The 18,133-nt window shown below is 45.2% G+C and overlaps 1 protein-coding gene and 1 long non-coding RNA gene across 8 annotated transcripts in view; one reads left to right on the top strand and one right to left on the bottom strand.

Moving 5' to 3' along the window:
- Positions 1-5,991, top strand: part of LOC110344756 (uncharacterized) — a 106,927-nt gene extending 100,936 nt beyond the window's left edge. For all 3 annotated transcript variants that reach the window (XR_002387548.2, XR_015444633.1, XR_015444632.1), the window contains exons 3-4: positions 5,537-5,639; positions 5,757-5,991. This is a non-coding gene — a long non-coding RNA (uncharacterized LOC110344756). The remainder of the gene's footprint in view (positions 1-5,536; positions 5,640-5,756) is intronic.
- Slit3 (slit guidance ligand 3) overlaps positions 1-18,133 on the bottom strand; it is a 606,864-nt gene that overhangs the window by 28,005 nt on the left and 560,726 nt on the right. For all 5 annotated transcript variants that reach the window (XM_004836404.3, XM_087194497.1, XM_021239832.2 and 2 more), the window contains 4 exons: positions 14,478-14,602; positions 7,451-7,548; positions 3,831-3,970; positions 1,163-1,256 (listed from right to left, as the gene is read on the bottom strand). In XM_004836404.3, the coding sequence (XP_004836461.2) occupies positions 1,163-1,256; positions 3,831-3,970; positions 7,451-7,548; positions 14,478-14,602 (457 nt within the window). The remainder of the gene's footprint in view (positions 1-1,162; positions 1,257-3,830; positions 3,971-7,450; positions 7,549-14,477; positions 14,603-18,133) is intronic.

The following is an 18,133-nucleotide window of genomic DNA, read 5'->3' as shown; positions in this document are numbered from 1 at the left end:
CATAAAATATCTAAGATTGCGAAAACTTGACTGGCTTCTTTCTTTCCTATACTGTTCTAGAACTTAAGAGTTCTTGGTTACAGAAGAGAGTGAGATTTTGAGGATCAAGGTAATCTGGGAGCTATAAATCCCGTGGCCAGTCTCCATGCCCTCTTTTTTTTTTTTGGTACTGGGGATCCAACTCAAGACCTTGCAGTTGCGAGGCAGGCGTGGTGCCACTGAGCTAAATCCCCAGCCCTCCATGCCCTCTTAAGAAAGCATCCTCTGAGTTTGCTGTCTGTCCACTTGGCCTCCTAGAATGCCATTCATCTCTTCTTCATCGGCACTCATTGTTTACTGCTCAAGTCCCCATTCATTGCCCTTTTCTTTTCTTTTTTTTTGGTACTGGGGATTGAACTCAGGTCCTTAGGTTTGCAAGGCAGGTGGCGAAACCACTGAGCTAAATCCCAGGCCCTCATTGCCCTTTTCTAGGCACACCCAAGTCATTTAGCTTGCCAGTCTAGCCTGCTCTGCTTTGGGTCCAAGTTGTGTTTCAAATGTTTCTTTCCTCCTTTTTTGCCCTTCATTCAGCTCTGCCCCACCTGCCAGCACAGGACTTCAAGGGAAGTCACATCCTGGGGTGGAGAGTGGAGGTGTGGGAGGCACCCCTCACTCTCACACTCAGGTGACTGGACTCCCTGAAAGTCCCAGTGGGCAGACCTTAGAAGGAATGGGGCAGGTAGGGTACATCTGAATGCAGTGGGTGCATGGAAGGACTGGTGTGTCTTTGTTCTCAGCAGAACCAGAGGCCCTATTATACCTCTTACATTTTCACTAGTGATGAGCTGTAGGCTTGGGATGTCAAAACAGAAAAGGACAATCCAAGGAAAGACATGCTCATGCCCCTTCCTCACCCTTCCTTACTACAGGCTCTTCTCCCTCCATCTCAGCCCATCCAGATTCTATCTGGCTCACATCCCATCTCCAAGGGGGCGGACCTTCCTTCTGTGTTCTAGCAGGGTTTTCCTTTGTCAGAACCCCAAGAATACCCAGTGCCAGAAGTGCAGGGCCAAGCAATTCCTTTTTTTTTCTAAATGTTTGCTCGAACATTCCTCCCCTAGGTCCAGACTATTGGAGGCAGCATTCATAGGCCCTGTGCTGGGGCACTGGAGCTGTGCCTTACCTGAATCCTCTGTCCAGGGAGATGCACTTGGCCTCATGTTGACAGAGGTTCATCTCAGGCACACAGTGGTCAATCACCTCATCACACAGCTCACCTGGCAGGAGTAGGAAAAGAACTCAGGCATAAGAGGTCCCCAGGCAAGAAGGTCAGACTTATCTCACTCCTGGTCACAAGATCATGGATACCAGGAGCCCTGCATTCTTCTCTTGGGGTATCCTTCCTTCTGTACCTCTGCCTTGGTTTCCCTAGCAGTAGCAATGGGGCTATCCCAGGATCTCTCCTGGGCACTGTCAAGGAATCATCATTTTGCTGTTTTATTCTATCACACCAGGGCTGATATCACAGTCCAGACCCTGACCTTGGGTTATGCTTATTCATTTTTTATTCCCCACCGGTTTACTGAGCATCTCTCAGGGAGATGCGACCCAATCCTGTCCTTGTCCATGGCTTAATGGGGGAGATATAAAGGCAGGCGATTACAGCCCAGAGTGGTGAGTGCCGCCATGGGGCTAAACTCGGTGGAAGCACAAAGGAGACTCATAACCTTGTCTATGAGGTTAGACTGAGCTGCCTGAAACGTGGACAGGGCCGAGCAGTCTAGCTCATCTGCAGCAAATAAGGAAGCACTTTGGGTTTTTCAGGGAAGGGAATATGAAAGGAATTTGAATCTCTGGATATGCCGCCTTCCAAGTTTCCAGTGCTGCAAAATGCCTATGGGTCATAAACACTCAGGATGGCCTCTGCTGATAAGCCCCCAAAAGCTCACGCCACTGAAGATGTATTTTAGGAATGCAGAGGGTGGGGTATGGAAGACACAAGAGCGTCTTCCAAACAACGCAGGATTTTAAGGCCTGACTTTTGAGTCACCTCAAATTCCACCCAGGGGAACCAGCTAGAGAGTGATGTGACAGAGAAACTTCTAACCATGGAAGTTCTCTGCAGGGCTAGGGGAGAGCAGGGGTGAGAGGAGGCTGCCTTGGATGCTGCTCCCAGGCACAGGGCCGCAGGAGATCCCGGGCGCTGGCGGGGCAGTGGATGAATGCCAGCTGTCGGCCGTGAATTCAGTTCAGGCCCCTCCTCTGGCAAACACACAACCCATCTTTAGCCCCTCTGTTCATGGAGTAATGACTTAACCCTATCCAGTGCTTCCTCTTGGGTAGACCAGAAGCACCTTGTGGGCTAGAATATGCTTTCAATTTCTTGGTGTCTCCACTAGCTACACATATAGTAGGTACACAGTAAGTGCTGCCTGTTGCTAATGCAACTTAGGGTTACAACTCTGCTCTCAGAAGATGGAAGAGTTTGGACAGAAGAGAGATTTGCCTGTTCACTGTCCCAGCACACAGCCTTGGCTGGAGCCAGGAAGCTCAGGACTAACAGGGTTGGTGGTTTTCCCAGTAGGCCTTGAGGCATGCCATCAGTTTCGGGGGTGTGGTTGGGGGTACCTGGCTACTCAGAGGAAGCCTCAGAGGAAAGGATCTGAGGGGCAAAGGCAGCAACTTGGCTTCCTTCTCTGCAGTCCTGAGGATTGTGTCTATTCATATTCATCACCTCTATCTTCCCATTTCCCATTTCATCCTTGACATAAACCTAGGTTCTAATGGTCAAGGACTCGGCCATCCCTGAGTTGTATCATTCTCATTTCCTCCTTGCTTTAGGCCAACATTTCCAAAATATGGTTTTTATAAGACAATACCTCTAGGTTAGTAATGGTGTTGTATGGTGAGGTTAGAGGGAAGTTCTGAGATCGCCTAAGTCTGGGAGCTGCTGGGAACAATTTCTTTAAAGCAGGATTTTTCAGAACTTCTAACATACTAACTTACATCACACGCTATTATTATATGCAGTAATGCCCAGACTCTTTTAAAAAAAAATCCATGGAGCTTCCTCCTCAAAGAATTCATTGAATTTGTGGAATTCTGGTCTGGGACACGCCACTTTAGATTGATCTCGTAACAAAGTAAGCTGTGTTTGCACCAACTGGTGGAATTTTGCTTCACAATTTAATCCTGTATTCCATTCTTTTCATTAGGGGAGGCTACTGTAGGAAATAAAGGTCCTTTGTTTTTGGGTGGGTGGGTAGAATGATATTCCTGAGAAATTACACCTCCTGTGAGGAGACTTCTCATGTTCTCTAGCTGGGACATGTTCTGCTCTGTGGTCCTATGACTCCCTGGGTTTACACAGGATTTGTTCTCATTCTACTGAATCCATGTGTTTCTCTCTTCTTGACCATGAGCTTTTTATGAGAAGGAACTTTGTCTTGCTTGGTTTTATGTCCCAAGCTCCTAGCAGAATGTCTGGAAAATGTAGATTTCTGGAGAGGGTTGCCTAGACCTCAAATGGGATGCATGTGCCTTCCTGCCAACCTCAATGACACTGAATGAACAAACAGCTGGAAGGGCCCTGGGAATATGTTTCAAAGTGGAAAGGAGCTAGGGAGCTGCTGGAGGTGGGAGTGGGGGTACAGGAGATGGACAAGTCAATATAGGGTTTTAGGGGCATCCCTTATGGCCTGTCATGGTCTTGGGATCTTAGCTCTGTCCACAGAGAGAAAGGGGGTGGGGTTCCTCTTCCTTGAAGGATACCCTAAATAAAATGGGATTCTTCTAGTGACTTCTTCCACCCCATCCCATGAACACGGGCCTGTGCACCCTTAGACTCTTACCTGTGTAGTTAGGTGGGCAAACACACACATAGTTGTTGATGCCGTCCACACAGGTGGCATTGTTTTCACAGTCATTGTCCTCGCAGTCATCTGGGTTGATTTCGCACCGCTGCCCCTCAAAGCCCAGGGGGCAGGAGCAGCTTTAGGTGTGAGGGGCAGTAGGGGAGCCGGAGGCCAGGGAAGGGGTGAGTGAAGAGGAAGGTAGAGGGTGGGAAATAGGATTAGTTAGGTCTCTCCTTTGCGTGGAGGCTCAAGACAACATTTTGGACACACAAGGCCTTGGGGTCCTGAGTCAGAAGACAGAGAGCTTCCAGGTCATTTCAGCTAGTCCTCTGTCTTGAGGCAATGTTCTGCCTCCCCTGGCCCTTGCTGGCTGCCTTGCCCCTGGAGGCAATTCCTATCAGCAGCGTATCTCCACCATTCCCCAGCTAGAAGTGTTTCCTGGATATGGCTTAAATTCCCATAGCTGTCTTCTAAACCTTCCTTCTTGCGGTTCCTCTGTGTCGGAATAAACACCCCTCCCTTGAGTGATGTTGTCACCCCAAGGTCACCTTTCTATATGGAGAGGGCAGCAGGGCATCACGCCCAAGGTCACGGCTCTGCAATCAGGTTGCCTGAAAATGAATTCTGGTTTGCTGCTTCCTAGCTGTCTGACCTTGTATGCTTGGAGAGAGTACATGAAATTATACAAGCAAAGCACTTAGAAGGGTGTATAGCACACAGAAAATGCTCAGAACATGGTTAGCCAACTTTAGTTCTAAAAAAAAAAAAAAATCCAAAACACCCCACCTCCTTAAGCTTTCTTATGGATGCTATCTCTGCTTATTATGTATTCCGACTACCTCTGAGGTCTCTCTAGCTCCTGGGAGATGAAAAGATGGAGTGGGAGGACCCCTCTCCTGCCAATTCTAAGGCCTCCTGATGAGCTTGGTTTAAGCCCTGCATATCAATCAGCAGGATGCATTTCCTTCATTTGTCTCTGGTATGCTATCTCCCCTTCCACCTTGGTTGTGGCCCCCAGGATTAGGAATAGAAAATAAAGCCTGCCCATAAGCTAAGGGGCGAGGGGCTAGGAGGTGCTTGGGGTGGGTAGGAAGCGAGTGTCTAAACACTGAAGCGAATCTTGTTTTTTGTCCAAGTTGCTGGTCAGAATCCATGCAAGGGCATGGATCCAGCTTCAGAGGCTGTGCTGATTAGGGATGTAGCAGTAAACTATTAAGAAGTGAATTTCTATGGTCCCAGAATCCTATGTCACCTCCACTTCTCACAACCCCAAAGCTGTATCACATTTTCTACAAAAGACCATGAACTTCTCAGGTCTGAGTTGTTGAGGTACTAGAACAAAATGACTCATTTCTTTTTTCTGTTAGGGACCATGGATGTTAACAAAAAAGGCTACTTCTTTAGGGACAGGGTTGGATTTCAAAGATCTTAGTTTTCCTGAAGGCCAGTTCCTTGGGCTCTCCCCAGAGTGTTAGCATTGCCTGGCTATGGACAATGGATATGGTGGTACAGAGGCTGCTATCTAGTGGACAGAGTGCAGGGAAGAGGACAATCTTCCTTGTCTTCACTGGAAACTTCAGAGGGGTTGTCAAGGGGACTCCAAGAGCAGGAAGTTAGCTGTGGGGACTTTGAGAGCCGGTCAGATCTCCCTTCTTGATGTCCTGCGTGGCCTGTCCTCTGACTTTTGTTCATTTTGTGAACAGGAAATAAGTAAGATTGGAGAAGAATCTATAAAGAGGGAAGGTGATGCTTCCAGAATTCTGACTCTTCAGAGGTGTCATGGGTTGAACTGTGTCCTCCAAGAAGGTAAGTTGCAGCCATAACGCCCCCTACCTGCAATGTGACTTTATGCAGATATAATGAGTTAAGTTGAGGACATCCTGGAAAAGAGTGGATCCCTAACCCAATATGGTATCCTTCTAGGAAGACAGACACGTTCAGACTGAGACATGGGGAAAATGCCCTGAGACCACGAAGAAAGGCGGGAATACTGCAGCTGCAAGACACAGAATGCACAAGACTTCCAGCAAATGCTGGAAGCTGGGAAGAGGCAAGAAAGTCCCTCTCCCATTGGTTGTAGAAAAAATCTGGCCCTCCAGACACCAGAGGTCTGGACTTCTATGTCCAGAACCATGAGAAAATACATTGCTGCTGTTCTAATCCAGCTGGCCTCTGTGTCCTTTGTTATGGCAGGCCTGGGGAATGACTCCAGGAGGGAAGAGGGCACAAATCTCTTTCTGACAAGCACCTCTGCCATTGCCAGCCTGCCTGGAGCTGACACCCTGCGGAAGACCCTTCCTCCTCCTTGGGAAGCACACACGCGGTGCAGTGTCTCCAGCCTTTGCCTTGTTACCCTAACCTTCTAACCCACTTCCTGAATCCTGCAGATCTGAGCCTCTTGCCTTTCAAATTAAGGTCTGGACATATTTCCTGTTCGTTTGACACTCCTCAAAGTCCTAGGGTGGAAACCAGATACTGAGTGACACACAATAGTCTGCAGAGGAAGCTCTTCCCTGCAGTGGGGCACAGCCAGGCTTTCAGCCCCAGAGGTGAGACTCCAGTGTCATTTCTCCTCACTCGCTTTCAGTGAGCAGGTGGAAGTGGGTGGTTTGGCTGACTCCTGGCAGGAACAGGAAGTCTGCCTTGAGTTTCACTTTTCAAGACTCAGGGTTTGATGGGGCTGGCTTGGCAGCAGGATATGTGGGCGGGTTGGGTTCCCCCAGGAGGGAGAACTGGGAGCCCAGAACTTGAGGTCTTCCACAGACCACACAGCAACCTCTGGCCATAGTGCTTCTGATAAGTAATTGTTTGCAACCTGAGCTTGAGGACATCCGCCCAGAGCTTGGCACAGGGGCTTCGCCTTTACTGCAGAGGGGCTGCTGCCCAACCCTCTGTGCCAAAGGAGCCACTTCCTAATGGTCTGTATCTGCCAGGCTAAGAGGCTGGGGAACCTGGGCATCTGAAAGCTGCTGGGAAGGCAGGAAGCAGGAAGGGGGCCCGAGGTTTGGCAAGAGGCCCAGTGCCACCCCTAGGACAGCTTTTCAATGGTTTCTATCCCCCTTTTCTTCCTGAAACCTTAATGCTAGCGAGGAGAGGACTGGAAGTGAAGGTGGAAGATCCAGAAACCACTATTAGGATATGTGACCTGGAGCAAATCAATCTCTGTGCCTCAGTTTCCCATGCATTCAATGAGGACAGTACCTACCTGCTGGATAGGGTTATGAGAATACTTAAATAAGATGGATGACTAGGCAGTGTCTGGTACATGGGGAGCAGTGTCATGGATATCGCCTATTATTATTATTTATAACGCAGAAAAGAGTGGTAGGATTGCCAGGCTGGCAGGTTTTTTAGCCAGCGTCCCATACTTTTCTGACTTCAGCTAGCAATTGTAGCCTCCCTTGGAGACTTTCTGGCTCAGAGAGGAGAGTCTGGTATTGGATTCAAATCCCTCTGCCAGTATTTACTGTAACTCCAGGCAAAAGGTTTAACCCATGATGACTCAGTTTGCTAATCTATGTGGTAGGAATAATAGCACTTTCTCTTCGGGGTACAAAAAGCCTTGACATCGTTCATATGAGCAGTCTGCCCATGAGAGGAGCCAGGGGAGCTGTTACCTGAACCCATCCTTGTGGCTCTCGCTCAGGTGGCAGGTGCCTCCGTGCTGACAGGGGTTCTGGATGCAGGTGTTGATGGGCACGGTGCAGTCCTTGCCCTGAAGAGCAGAAGGGAGAGATGAACCTGGTGAGGAGGACTTCGATGGCTGCCATGACCTAGCATCTTCTGGGATGAAGCTAAGATGGAGGCAGGAAGCCTCTGACTGGGAGCCAGCCAGAGGGAGCCTTCATCTCACAGTGAGAAGGGAAAGAATGCCGAGATTTCCCCAAGTTCATGCTGCATCTTCCCTACTTCTGAGTTCATGCCCTTTTCTATGCTACATTGCAGGGCAAGAAAGAGCACCAGGTTTGGATGTAGGTGAACCTGGATTCACATTCCAGCATCACCTCTTCCTGGATGGCTGACCTTGCAAAAACCCCTCTAACCTCTGACAGGGCTGTTACGAGAATGCAACTAGAACTTTCACATAAGGAAGTGTTGCAATTGTGTAACCCACCTAGCATACAGTAGGCATCCCGTAAATGCTAGTAGATGATATTACTGTTAGTCTCACTGAGGTTTAACCATAATCTACGCCTTGAGTAGGGTGGACTGAGGCTGAAGGTGGACTGAGCCACTAGATCTTGGCTCCTAGAAGGTGAAAACTCCCCAGAGATTCATCCTTCATTGGTCTGGAGTGGGGCTCGGGTGTTGGTATTTATTCCAAAATTCTGCATGTGAATCTAAGGTGAGGCCAGGCTGAGAACCACGTGATAGTCTGGAGTGAGGTAGATTTCTTTGGACCAGGCTCCTCTGAAGGGAATGTTGGAGCTGACAAGAAGCCAACCATGTGGCAGGTGGGGAGGATCATGTCAGGCAGAAAGAATGGCAAAGACAAAGGCATTAAGGAGAGTAGACATTAGATGCAGTGTCCCAGGGAGCAGCCCAACTCTTCTCGACCCTTTGGCCCCTGCTTTTGCTTTGGGACTGAGGAGCCAGGGCTGCACCCAAGTACTGGCAAGTAGTCCTTCTCAGGACTTGGTAGCTGACTCTGGGGAGGTAACCACTGTGTGTGTTTCTGGGCCTCAGGCTCAGGGCTCTGGTCCATGCCAGGTGGAGGTGATCATGGGAGCCCTCCCACTGACAGCACCACCTGCTCGCCATCTGCCTGAGAAAGTCTGCTTCTCTCTTCTGCTGCTGTCAGCACCTGTGAGGGCATGGGACCTGGCTGTGTGGTGACTACCAACTAAGCCTGCGGTCTTGGCCCAGGACAGCCTCTGCTGTGGACACTCTCAAAGGCATCCTCCTACCTTTTTAAACACTGGAGCCTCAGGCCCCTTCTCCAGCAGGCAGAAGCCATGGGCCATGTCTGTCTGTTTCTTAATGCAAGTTCATGTCCCATCACAGTTAAAGGGCCCGACAGAGGTTTCTCAGTGGGGAGAGGGAGAGTGCAGTTTGGGGTGGTATCTGGGTGTATCCCAACACAGCCTGCTTCCAAAAGTCAGTGTGTGAAACTGTAGTACTAATTCTCACTCACATTACTGAGCACATTTTACATCCCTGGCCTCATGCTAAGTGTTTTATATTCACAATTGCATATAATGTTCACAAGAACCCTACGAGATTGCTATAATTGTTATTACACTCATTTTCACAGATAGGGAAGGAAGACTTGAAAAGTGAGGTCACTGGTGCACGACTACACAGCAGTACGTGCAACAGGCAGGAAGCAGCTGAACCCAGACATCTGGGTTCAAAGTCAGTGCTGGGCCCCAAGTGCTAGGCCACTTACTCTGACCTTACAACTTCAATTATGCAGTTTAGCCATTCTGAGTGCCAGGTCTAGGTTGGCTGCTGTGTGCCTTGAAGAAATGACTAGTTCTCTCTAAGCTTTGTTTTCATCCCCTATGAAATGGGAATCATAATATAGGTTGAGTATCTCTAATCTAAAAATCTAAAATCTGAAATAGTCCAAAATCTGGAATCTTTTAGGCACTGACTTCACACCCGCCTTCACATGATGGCTTGCAGTCAAAATGCAGGTATGGGAAAAATGTTGTATATAATTACAGGGTATATGTAAAAGGTCTATATGAAACAAATGAATTTTTTGTTTAGAACTGGGTCTCCGTACCCATGATATCTCATTACACATGCAAATATTCCAAAATCTGAAAAATTTGAAATCTGAAACACTTCTGGTTCCATGCATTTCAGATAAGGAGTATTCAACTCCTACCTACCCCATGGGGAGTTAACTAATGATGAAAAAAATCACATAGCTCTAAGACCCCTGGTATGTGATGGCAACTCTGTAAATGACAGCAATGATGACAATGACTAGGGTCTGGAGCAGGGTTGAATGTGGGTGATTAAAATATTTTTTTAGGTTTTGTTTGTTTTTTTAAGACAGGGTCTCAATTTGTAGTTTAGGCTGGCCTCGAAATCTCAGCGATCCTCCTGGCTCCTGAGTGCTGGGATTACAGGAATGTACCACCACGCTTGGCTTTTTTTTCAGGTCTTTGGTTGGTACTATAAACTGTACTTCCAGGGTCTCCCTAGTTCCTGTCTGGACCTGCCTTTCTATTCTGGGTAACTTGCAAATACCCGGTGACTCTGGGTTGAATCTTCCCAGGGTGGAAGTGGAGGTGGTTGTGTCTTGGCTAACCTTTTATGCAAGAGCATAGACAGCCAGGAGGCAGATTCTAGTGCATGACGACTTGGTAACTGGGGGCTGGAGGAGGGAATTTTTGTCACGAGTCCTTGAGAAATAATCACCATTGCCAACGCCCGACTAATTAGCACAGTTCAATACTCTTCAGCTGCATTTTGCTCAAATCCGCAAGATTTGTGATGCTCGATGGTCTTCCTTCACTCTGTATTCCCCATTCTGGTGTGTGTGGATGAATGGGGGGCGGGGGAGGACAATGGTGGGTGGCTAGGGCAATGGGCTTCCTTTAAAAGGGGTTGGCAATAGCATCCCTACTGGAATGTGTTTCTGAGATGGGGCTGGGAAGGCTGATCCAAGACTTGCTACTCAGAGTGTGGTTTTTGGACTAGTAGCACTGGCATCCCATGGGAGCCTGTTAAAAATGCACAATCTCAGGCCTGACCTCAGGTCTCATGAATCAGAGCTTGCATTTTAATGACATCTCCAGGTGATTCTTGTGCACATTATAGTTTGAGAAGCACTGCTCAGAGACACTGAATATATCTGAATGATGATAAATAGCTGAAAAAGAACCAGCCAACCGAATTTATTTCCCAATATCTTAAAATAGCAGGAAGATAGTTATCCTTTGTAAAATGTCTACTGAATCCTGGTGCTGAAGGAAGGAGGCGAAGTCCATGTGTGACCCCTTTCATCGTTATTACAGCTCTGGAGTATGACTTCTCCTTTGCAAGTAGGAAAAAGGCTGAGACAGGATTAGCCACTAATGAAATGATTAAGGGTACAGATTTTCTTGTAAGAGATAACTGGTTCTGGTTTTAGCTCATGTGCTTCCTACATGTAGGATTTTGGGTAAGTTCTTTGAACTTTACAAACTTTGTTTCTTTACCTACCAAAAGAGGATAATAAAACATTTCACAGGATGAGTAAGAGTACTGTGTGAGATAATGGACTTATGCTGCTGTGCTCTTTCATAACATTGTGGCTTCCCAAGGTTTTGGAGCTAATCAAATAAATGAGGCATCTGGACATAGCGAGGTAAGTGACTCAGTTTTGAGCTTGGTTCTGTGGGTGATGAGGGATTATTGTCAGCTTGGCACCTTATCCAGATCTATTATCTCAGTGGTTGCGCTTGGGTGGGCTGTGACCCCAGTAAGAAGGGAAGCGGAGGAATGAACTCAGCACAGGTGCAACCCACATTTGCATGATCCCTTTGGTTCAACTTGCTCCATTTTACAGTTGAGAAAACAGGGAAGAAGAGCGGGAGCCGTCCAAGGTCATCTGGCCAGGTGGCAACAGGTTCTGGTGGGGCCTGTATGGTGCTCTTTCCACCACCGTACTCTGATTCTCTACCCTGGAGATTGAGAAAGGTTCTAAATGGCCAGTGGCTTCCCTTTAGTCTCTGCAATCACTGTACTTGTCAGTGGCCAATGAAGGAAGCGGCCAAGAGCCTGGATTCTGGAATCATTTGGTTCTGAGCTTTGAATCCTAACTCCTTCATCTTCTATGCTCAGTTTTTTCAACTGTAAAGGCAGGGTTTTGTGTTTTTTTTGTACGGGGGATTGAACTCAGGACCTTGTGTTTGCAAGGCAGGCACCATGCCACTGAGCTAAATCCCAGGTCAAGGCGGGGTTATTTTAGGAACTATATCCTCGGGCAGTGGTGGCAAACTATGGCATGCGTGCTGGAGTGGGCTGTTTGTATCACTGAAAGCTCTAAAAGGTTCGCCATCACTGTCCTAGGGCTTTGATGAAGAGCATGCAAGAAGCACATCTACTTCATTTCATGCTCTGTCAGGTAGAGTGGACACTCTGGGAATGGCAGTATCATCACCATCATGTACCCAAGACCTCTCGAGCCCAGAGGTTTTTGAAGGTCAAAATCTCTGTTTACACAGATGATTGATGTATACCTTCTCAGTTTGCGCTTAGCAGTTGGCACTCTGTGTGGTACTTTGTGATGCGCATGGATGAAATTGCCTAATAACATATTTCTCAGATTATATTTCCATCACACGTCCAATGACTGTATTGAAATTTAAATAAAAAAAATTTGGCCTATGTGGAGTTTACTAGTTAATTAGAATTTTTTCTCCAGACCACTATTTGTTCAATATTAGTTTTGAAAATCTTTCTAAAACAAATCACATCTGATGTTTTGTTAATGCTTGAGATTTTAAAAAAAATTATATGGAAAAATGTTTAAGTACCTTTCAGTTTTGCTTTGGATGGGTTCTATTATACTCGAATATTATTATGGTTTTTTTCTCTTGTATTGCTTTTCTTTGAATAATTTTAATTTTTGTGTATGTGTGTTTAGTGCATGATAATAAAGTTATACATTATTTTTAAACTATCTCTTTATATTCTTCTGAAATCTGCAAGATGTTCAGAATCATTTTCTATTTTTTGTACTGGGGATCTCACTCAGGACCTTGTGCTTGCGAGGCAGGTGTGTTACCCACTGAGCTAAATCCCCAGCAAGATGTTCAGAATCTTATGAACAAAGTTAAGACAAGTGGCATTACCTTGGAGTAGCTCCACAGAGACACTTTTTGCTCTGAAACTAATGGTCAGGCTATTTTTCATGGTGTATTCAAGTGTAGTTCGAATAAACCTAGACTTTCAGACAATTTTAGAGAAGGAGGCAAGCTGAGAATGCAAATGCTTCAACTTATCTGTAAAACAGGGATGGTACCATCCATCCCTATTCCCTTACAAAAGGGAATGACAAATGTGTAAGGTCTGGTTGAGCACCTAATCCTCAGTTGATTAAAAAGAGAACTATACTTGGGCTAGGGGATATAGTTCAGTGGTAGAGTACCTGCCTAAACATGCATGAGGCCCTGGGTCCAATACCTAGTATCACAAAGAAAGAAAAGAAAGGAAAAGAAAAGAAAGAGGGGAAGGAAGGGAGGAAGAAGAAATCAGACATGTACATCAGAATTGGGAATATTATATATGTTTATGTCATAGTTCTAAGCGGGTGACTGAAGGTCATTGACAGTCCACAGCGTCACAGACTGATAACCCCTGATAAAAGGAGTAGCATGCCACCTGTTACTGATGGCTCATCTTTTACCCTGGCGTGAGGGACCTGCAGGCAAGGGTGAAGGTAAATGTAGCGGTATTCCAGCTGGCTGAGTGCTTACTGACTGCCAGGTCCTGTCCTACATGTACTGCATTAATTATTGTACATGTGATTCTCACAGAAAACCTCGTGTGCAGATGGGAAGGCTGAGGTGGAGCAACTGGGCATTGCCACACAGCTAGTAAATGACAAAGCTAGAATCCGTGCATGCTTCTCTGCAATTCCATACCCTGAGTTTTCTCCACTGAACCCATACAAGGTGATTTCAGAGGACATGCCTCCTGAGCAGGTCTGCTGTCAGTTTCTCTTCTTTCCCACCAATAATTGTTTGTGTGAGAGTACAGGATATAGAGATCTGGGACTCTAGTGAGTTTGAAGCGTTGGGGATGGCTGGCTTCAGACAACCCTAGGGAGTCTCTTGTCCCAGGCCAATAGGTGGCAGTCTGACACCATCCATTGGAAGCATGGCCACAGCTGAGAAAGCCACTAGGTACTCCTGTTCCCAAGATGGAATCTGCCTCTCAACTTTGTCATTACACGTGCACACTCCCTCTGGGGATGGAGATGTGGCAATGCCAAGCCCTGTCACTCAGCCTGCACTAGGTGTGTTCACTGAAGGGCTGACGGGCTATCTCAAAACTCTTGGCTTGCTCAGTATATTGGGAAGGGTGCCTTGGATGGCTAGAACCTGGAAGGGTTCTGCAGAAGAGGACCAAGCTACAGCTCTGCTGAACCCAATGAAGCATAGCGAGGGGCTCAGCTATCTAGGGAACCCTACTGGGGAGAAGATTTAGCTTGTGAATCATACAGCCCTGAGTCCTAATGCCAATCCTATTGCTCATATTGAGCCAAACCTTGTTGACTGTCTGAAGCCCAGTTTCCTCTTAGGTAAAATAGGAATGAATGAGACCATCTGCATAGTTTTACTGGGAGTGTTTAAAAAGAAAAGGTGAGCAAAATGCCAAGTACATATCCATACTCTACAGATGTTGGCAGGGAGGCAGGATAACGTGTTCTGGATAGTGTTAGAAGGGAAGGAGTGTCTTAGAATTGGCCTGAACTTCTGGGAAGGACAGTTAGGGTCTCAATTCTTTTGCTGACCAACTTGAGTCAGTCGACATATGGGTGGCCCAGGCAACCCCCAGGCTTCTGAATCCCCCATCCCTTCATCCTCATCATGCTGGAGCCAGCACTTTCAGGGTGGGAGGTAAAAAGAGCTATTCAGACTGCCCTGGATAGTCAGCCGGGTGGGCACCAGGACAGTGACCAAGGAGGAGCCACCTTACCTTGTAGCTGTAGGGGCAGGTGCAGCGGTACTGCTCCACAGGGTCTGGAGTGCAGGTCCCATTGTTCTTGCATGGACTGGAGAGGCAGGCATTGCACTTGGCCACAATGTTGATGTCCACAGGACCTGGCAGCAAAACTAGTGTTGATGACAGGTTTCTGAGCGTACTATCACACCCTCCTTCCCCCCTGCTCAGCCTCTCCCCACATTCAAGCCCAGAGGGCAGCTGGCTCTCTTCTGCTAGCACATCCAATCTGGCTAGAGTCCCATTAATTCAACCATTGTCCAGTGAGTAAAAATCACAGTGGGGCATCATACAGAAGCACTTCTACAGTGAAATCAATTACTGTAATTAGCCTGATCTGATTTGGGTGCTAATCTGCAAACAATGTGCCATAATTAAAAACCCCTTGTGTATCTTTTCATATTCCAGGAAGCTCCCCTCCCAGGCTCTATTTGGACCGCTTACTTTTTAGCCCCCAAACACCCTTTCCCATGGAACAGTCTGTGCCAGGGTGAGACGGGATGCCTAGAAGTCCTGTGTGTAAACCCCAGAAGTAGGAAATGGATGGCCCCAGAGGATACAGCAGCTATGCTGAAAACACGCTCAAGGACACTTTGTATCCATGATAGTTTCAACCATCTCTTGCTTTTTTCAGCTGTAAGGGCTGAAAAGAGTTCATTCTCCCCACATAGAGCTTTGCAAAGAGACTGTGTCCTGCTGCTACAGCCACCTTTGACCATAAGGCCTGGATATATAGGCCCCACTTACTGTTACAACTTTAACATGTTCCCACAGGCTTGGACCTCATGTGACTGTCCCATGCCACCCAATGGAACAGTCATGCATGGCTCAGAGCCACCTGGTTGTAAGACGTATGAATTACAGCCCCATCAAAAACATGTTAAATGATCTTGGGAGCTAAAAGTCTTCAACCTGGAGATAGCTTAAGATAAGCTCTGGTGAGTGGCCATTTGTGGAGGCTGAGGAGAAGGTCCTGACTGAAAGCTTGCACCAGCAGTTTTAACTTGTCTTTCACTTGAGAACAGGAGGGAGGCCTTCTGTTCTGCTGTACCTGGAACAGGTCCTTAGGACACAGAGACATCAGTGCTAAAACTGGGAGCATCCCTGACAAGCTGGGCCAAGTTGGCCACCTCCACCACAGCCAGACATGGTGATTTAAGAAGATTGTCATATGCAAGTTCTACCCCAGACCAACATAATCAAGACCTAGACAGCAGGACCCAGGCACCAGTAATTTTTAAAGATCCTCAGATGATTCCAACATGTGCAGCCAAGATGGAGAACCATTACTGTAGGGATACTTGGGTCTTTTTAGTATCAGATCAGGTGTCTCAGAAGCAGGAGGTGGAAAATTAAAATTAGCTTCAAATCAATGGAATGTTTTTGTGCTTTCAGCAGAATTGTGGGGTACAGTGAAGTTTTAGATGGCAAGTACTGTATATCTTACATAAAAAATTAAGATTCTAATAGATGAGCAAAGGATATTAACAGACAAGTGGGTAATGCAAATGGAAAATAACTTTTTACATAAAATTCAGGCTCCCCAATAATCAAAGATAGACAAAAGAAGATACAATTTTATAATCTACTGCTTTAGTTATGACTAAAAAATAAGATAAAATAATGAGAGCATCTAAAGGCACTCAAAGGGTGCTGTTGGGGCATAAATTGGTTATAGCTCCTTTTAGAAATCCATTTGACAATATATGTAAAGATCATATATTTTGACTGAGTAATTTTTAATTCTCGGAGTCTACTCTGTGGACATCATTTCAAATAGAGAAAGAGCTTTGTGAATCCATGGTAAGAAGAAATGGAAATAGTCTAAAGATTTAAAAGCAGAAACCAGTGAAGTAGGTTGTAAAGGAATATTATAGCTTGGTGGTCATGACTCTGGAATCAGAAAGTCCTGGAATCCTTCTACTGGGCGATCTCGAGAAGTCATTTAATATCCTTAAGCCTTTATTTTTTAAAATAAGGATAATAAAAGTATCTAAACCTTAGAGGTACTAAAGAATCAAATAACTTACACATGAAAAGTTAGAATTAAATAAAATAATACATTAAAAACTGCTTAACACCTTTATGGTGAAAATTACAGAACACTGAAAGAAACTGAGGAAGATATTAGAAAATGGAAAGACCTCCCTTGTTTATGGATTGGCAGAATTAATATTGTTAAAATGGCCATTTTACAAAAGTCAATGCAATTTCTATGAAAATATCAACAATGCTCTTCACTGAACTAGAAAAATATGCACATGGAATCAGAAAAGACCTAGAATATGAATGGATGCACCTAGAGGCTATACTCTTAATTAAATCAAACACACAGGTGTAAATATCACATTGTCTTTCTGGTGTGAGAAACTGAAAGTACAAATGAAGACCAAAATATATAATAGATACAGTGGAATAGGAAGAAATTGTTCAAAATTATACTGAGTATGAGATACTTTGTTAATAATTAAAATGTTTTATGCAAAAAGCATAGTAGGAAAATAAGTTGAAATAGATTAGCAATTGAAAATATATTTTTTGAAGATCATGATACACAATGTATTTACCATTGTTACTATTTTTGTTATGAAAAATTATTTTCCTATAGAATTGTTTTTATATTTTCTTTATTAATATCAGCTACCATTTTTTTTCTTGGTACTGGAGATCAAACTCGGGTCCTTGCGCTTTTAAGGCAGGCAGTGGAACCACTGAGCTAAATCTCCGGCCCTTATTAATATCTATACTTATTACATTAAAATTTGAAAAAAGAAAAGACCTAGAATAACCAAAGCAATCCTGAGCAAAAATAGCAATGCTGAAGGCATCATAATACCAGATTTCAAGCTATACAACAAAGCCATGGTAACAAAAACAACAAAGAATTGGCAGAAAAACAGACATGTAGACCAATGGAATATAACAGAAGACATAGAAATAAATCCACGCACCTGCAGCTATCTGATTTTTGACAAAACGTGATGGAGAAAAGACAGCCTCTTCAACAAATGGTGCTGGGAAAACTGGATATCCTTATGCCAAAGATTGAAACTAGATCCTTATTGCTAATCCTGTACTAAAATTAAAATGGTTGAAAGACTTAGATATGAAACCAGAAATTTTGAAGCTGCTGGAAGATAACATAAGAGAAACACTTAAAACTATAGGCACAGGTAAAGACTTCATGACTAGAACTCCAATTGTATAAGAAATAATATTAAGAATCAACAAATTGATTACATCAAATTAAAAAGATTCTGCACAGCAAAGGAAACAACAGAGTAAAGAGACAAGACCCAAATTGGAAAAATTCTTTGCTAGTTACCCTTCTGGTAAAGGATTAATATCTAGAATATTAAAAAATAAAAAATCACCAGAAAACAAATAACCCAATCAAAAAATTGGCAAATTGACTGAGTAGACTTTTATTTTCAAAAGAAGAAATATAAATGACCAATAAGTACTCTATATGAAAAAAATGTTCAATACTGTTAGCCCCTAGGGAATGCAAATCAAAGACTACATTGAGATTCCATTTCACTCTAGTCAGAATGGCTCTCTCTCATCAAGAATAGAAAAAGCACACAGAGGAGGCTTCCGGGTCAATGCGCCACAGCTCCTAGTGCAGAGTA

The sequence above is a fragment of the Heterocephalus glaber genome, unplaced genomic scaffold, assembly GCF_053883595.1.
Source record: "Heterocephalus glaber isolate CG9 unplaced genomic scaffold, H.glaber_assembly_v1.0 deba00001606, whole genome shotgun sequence".
NCBI classification, from domain to species: domain Eukaryota; kingdom Metazoa; phylum Chordata; class Mammalia; order Rodentia; family Bathyergidae; genus Heterocephalus; species Heterocephalus glaber.
This window is presented reverse-complemented; position numbering and strand designations above follow the sequence as displayed.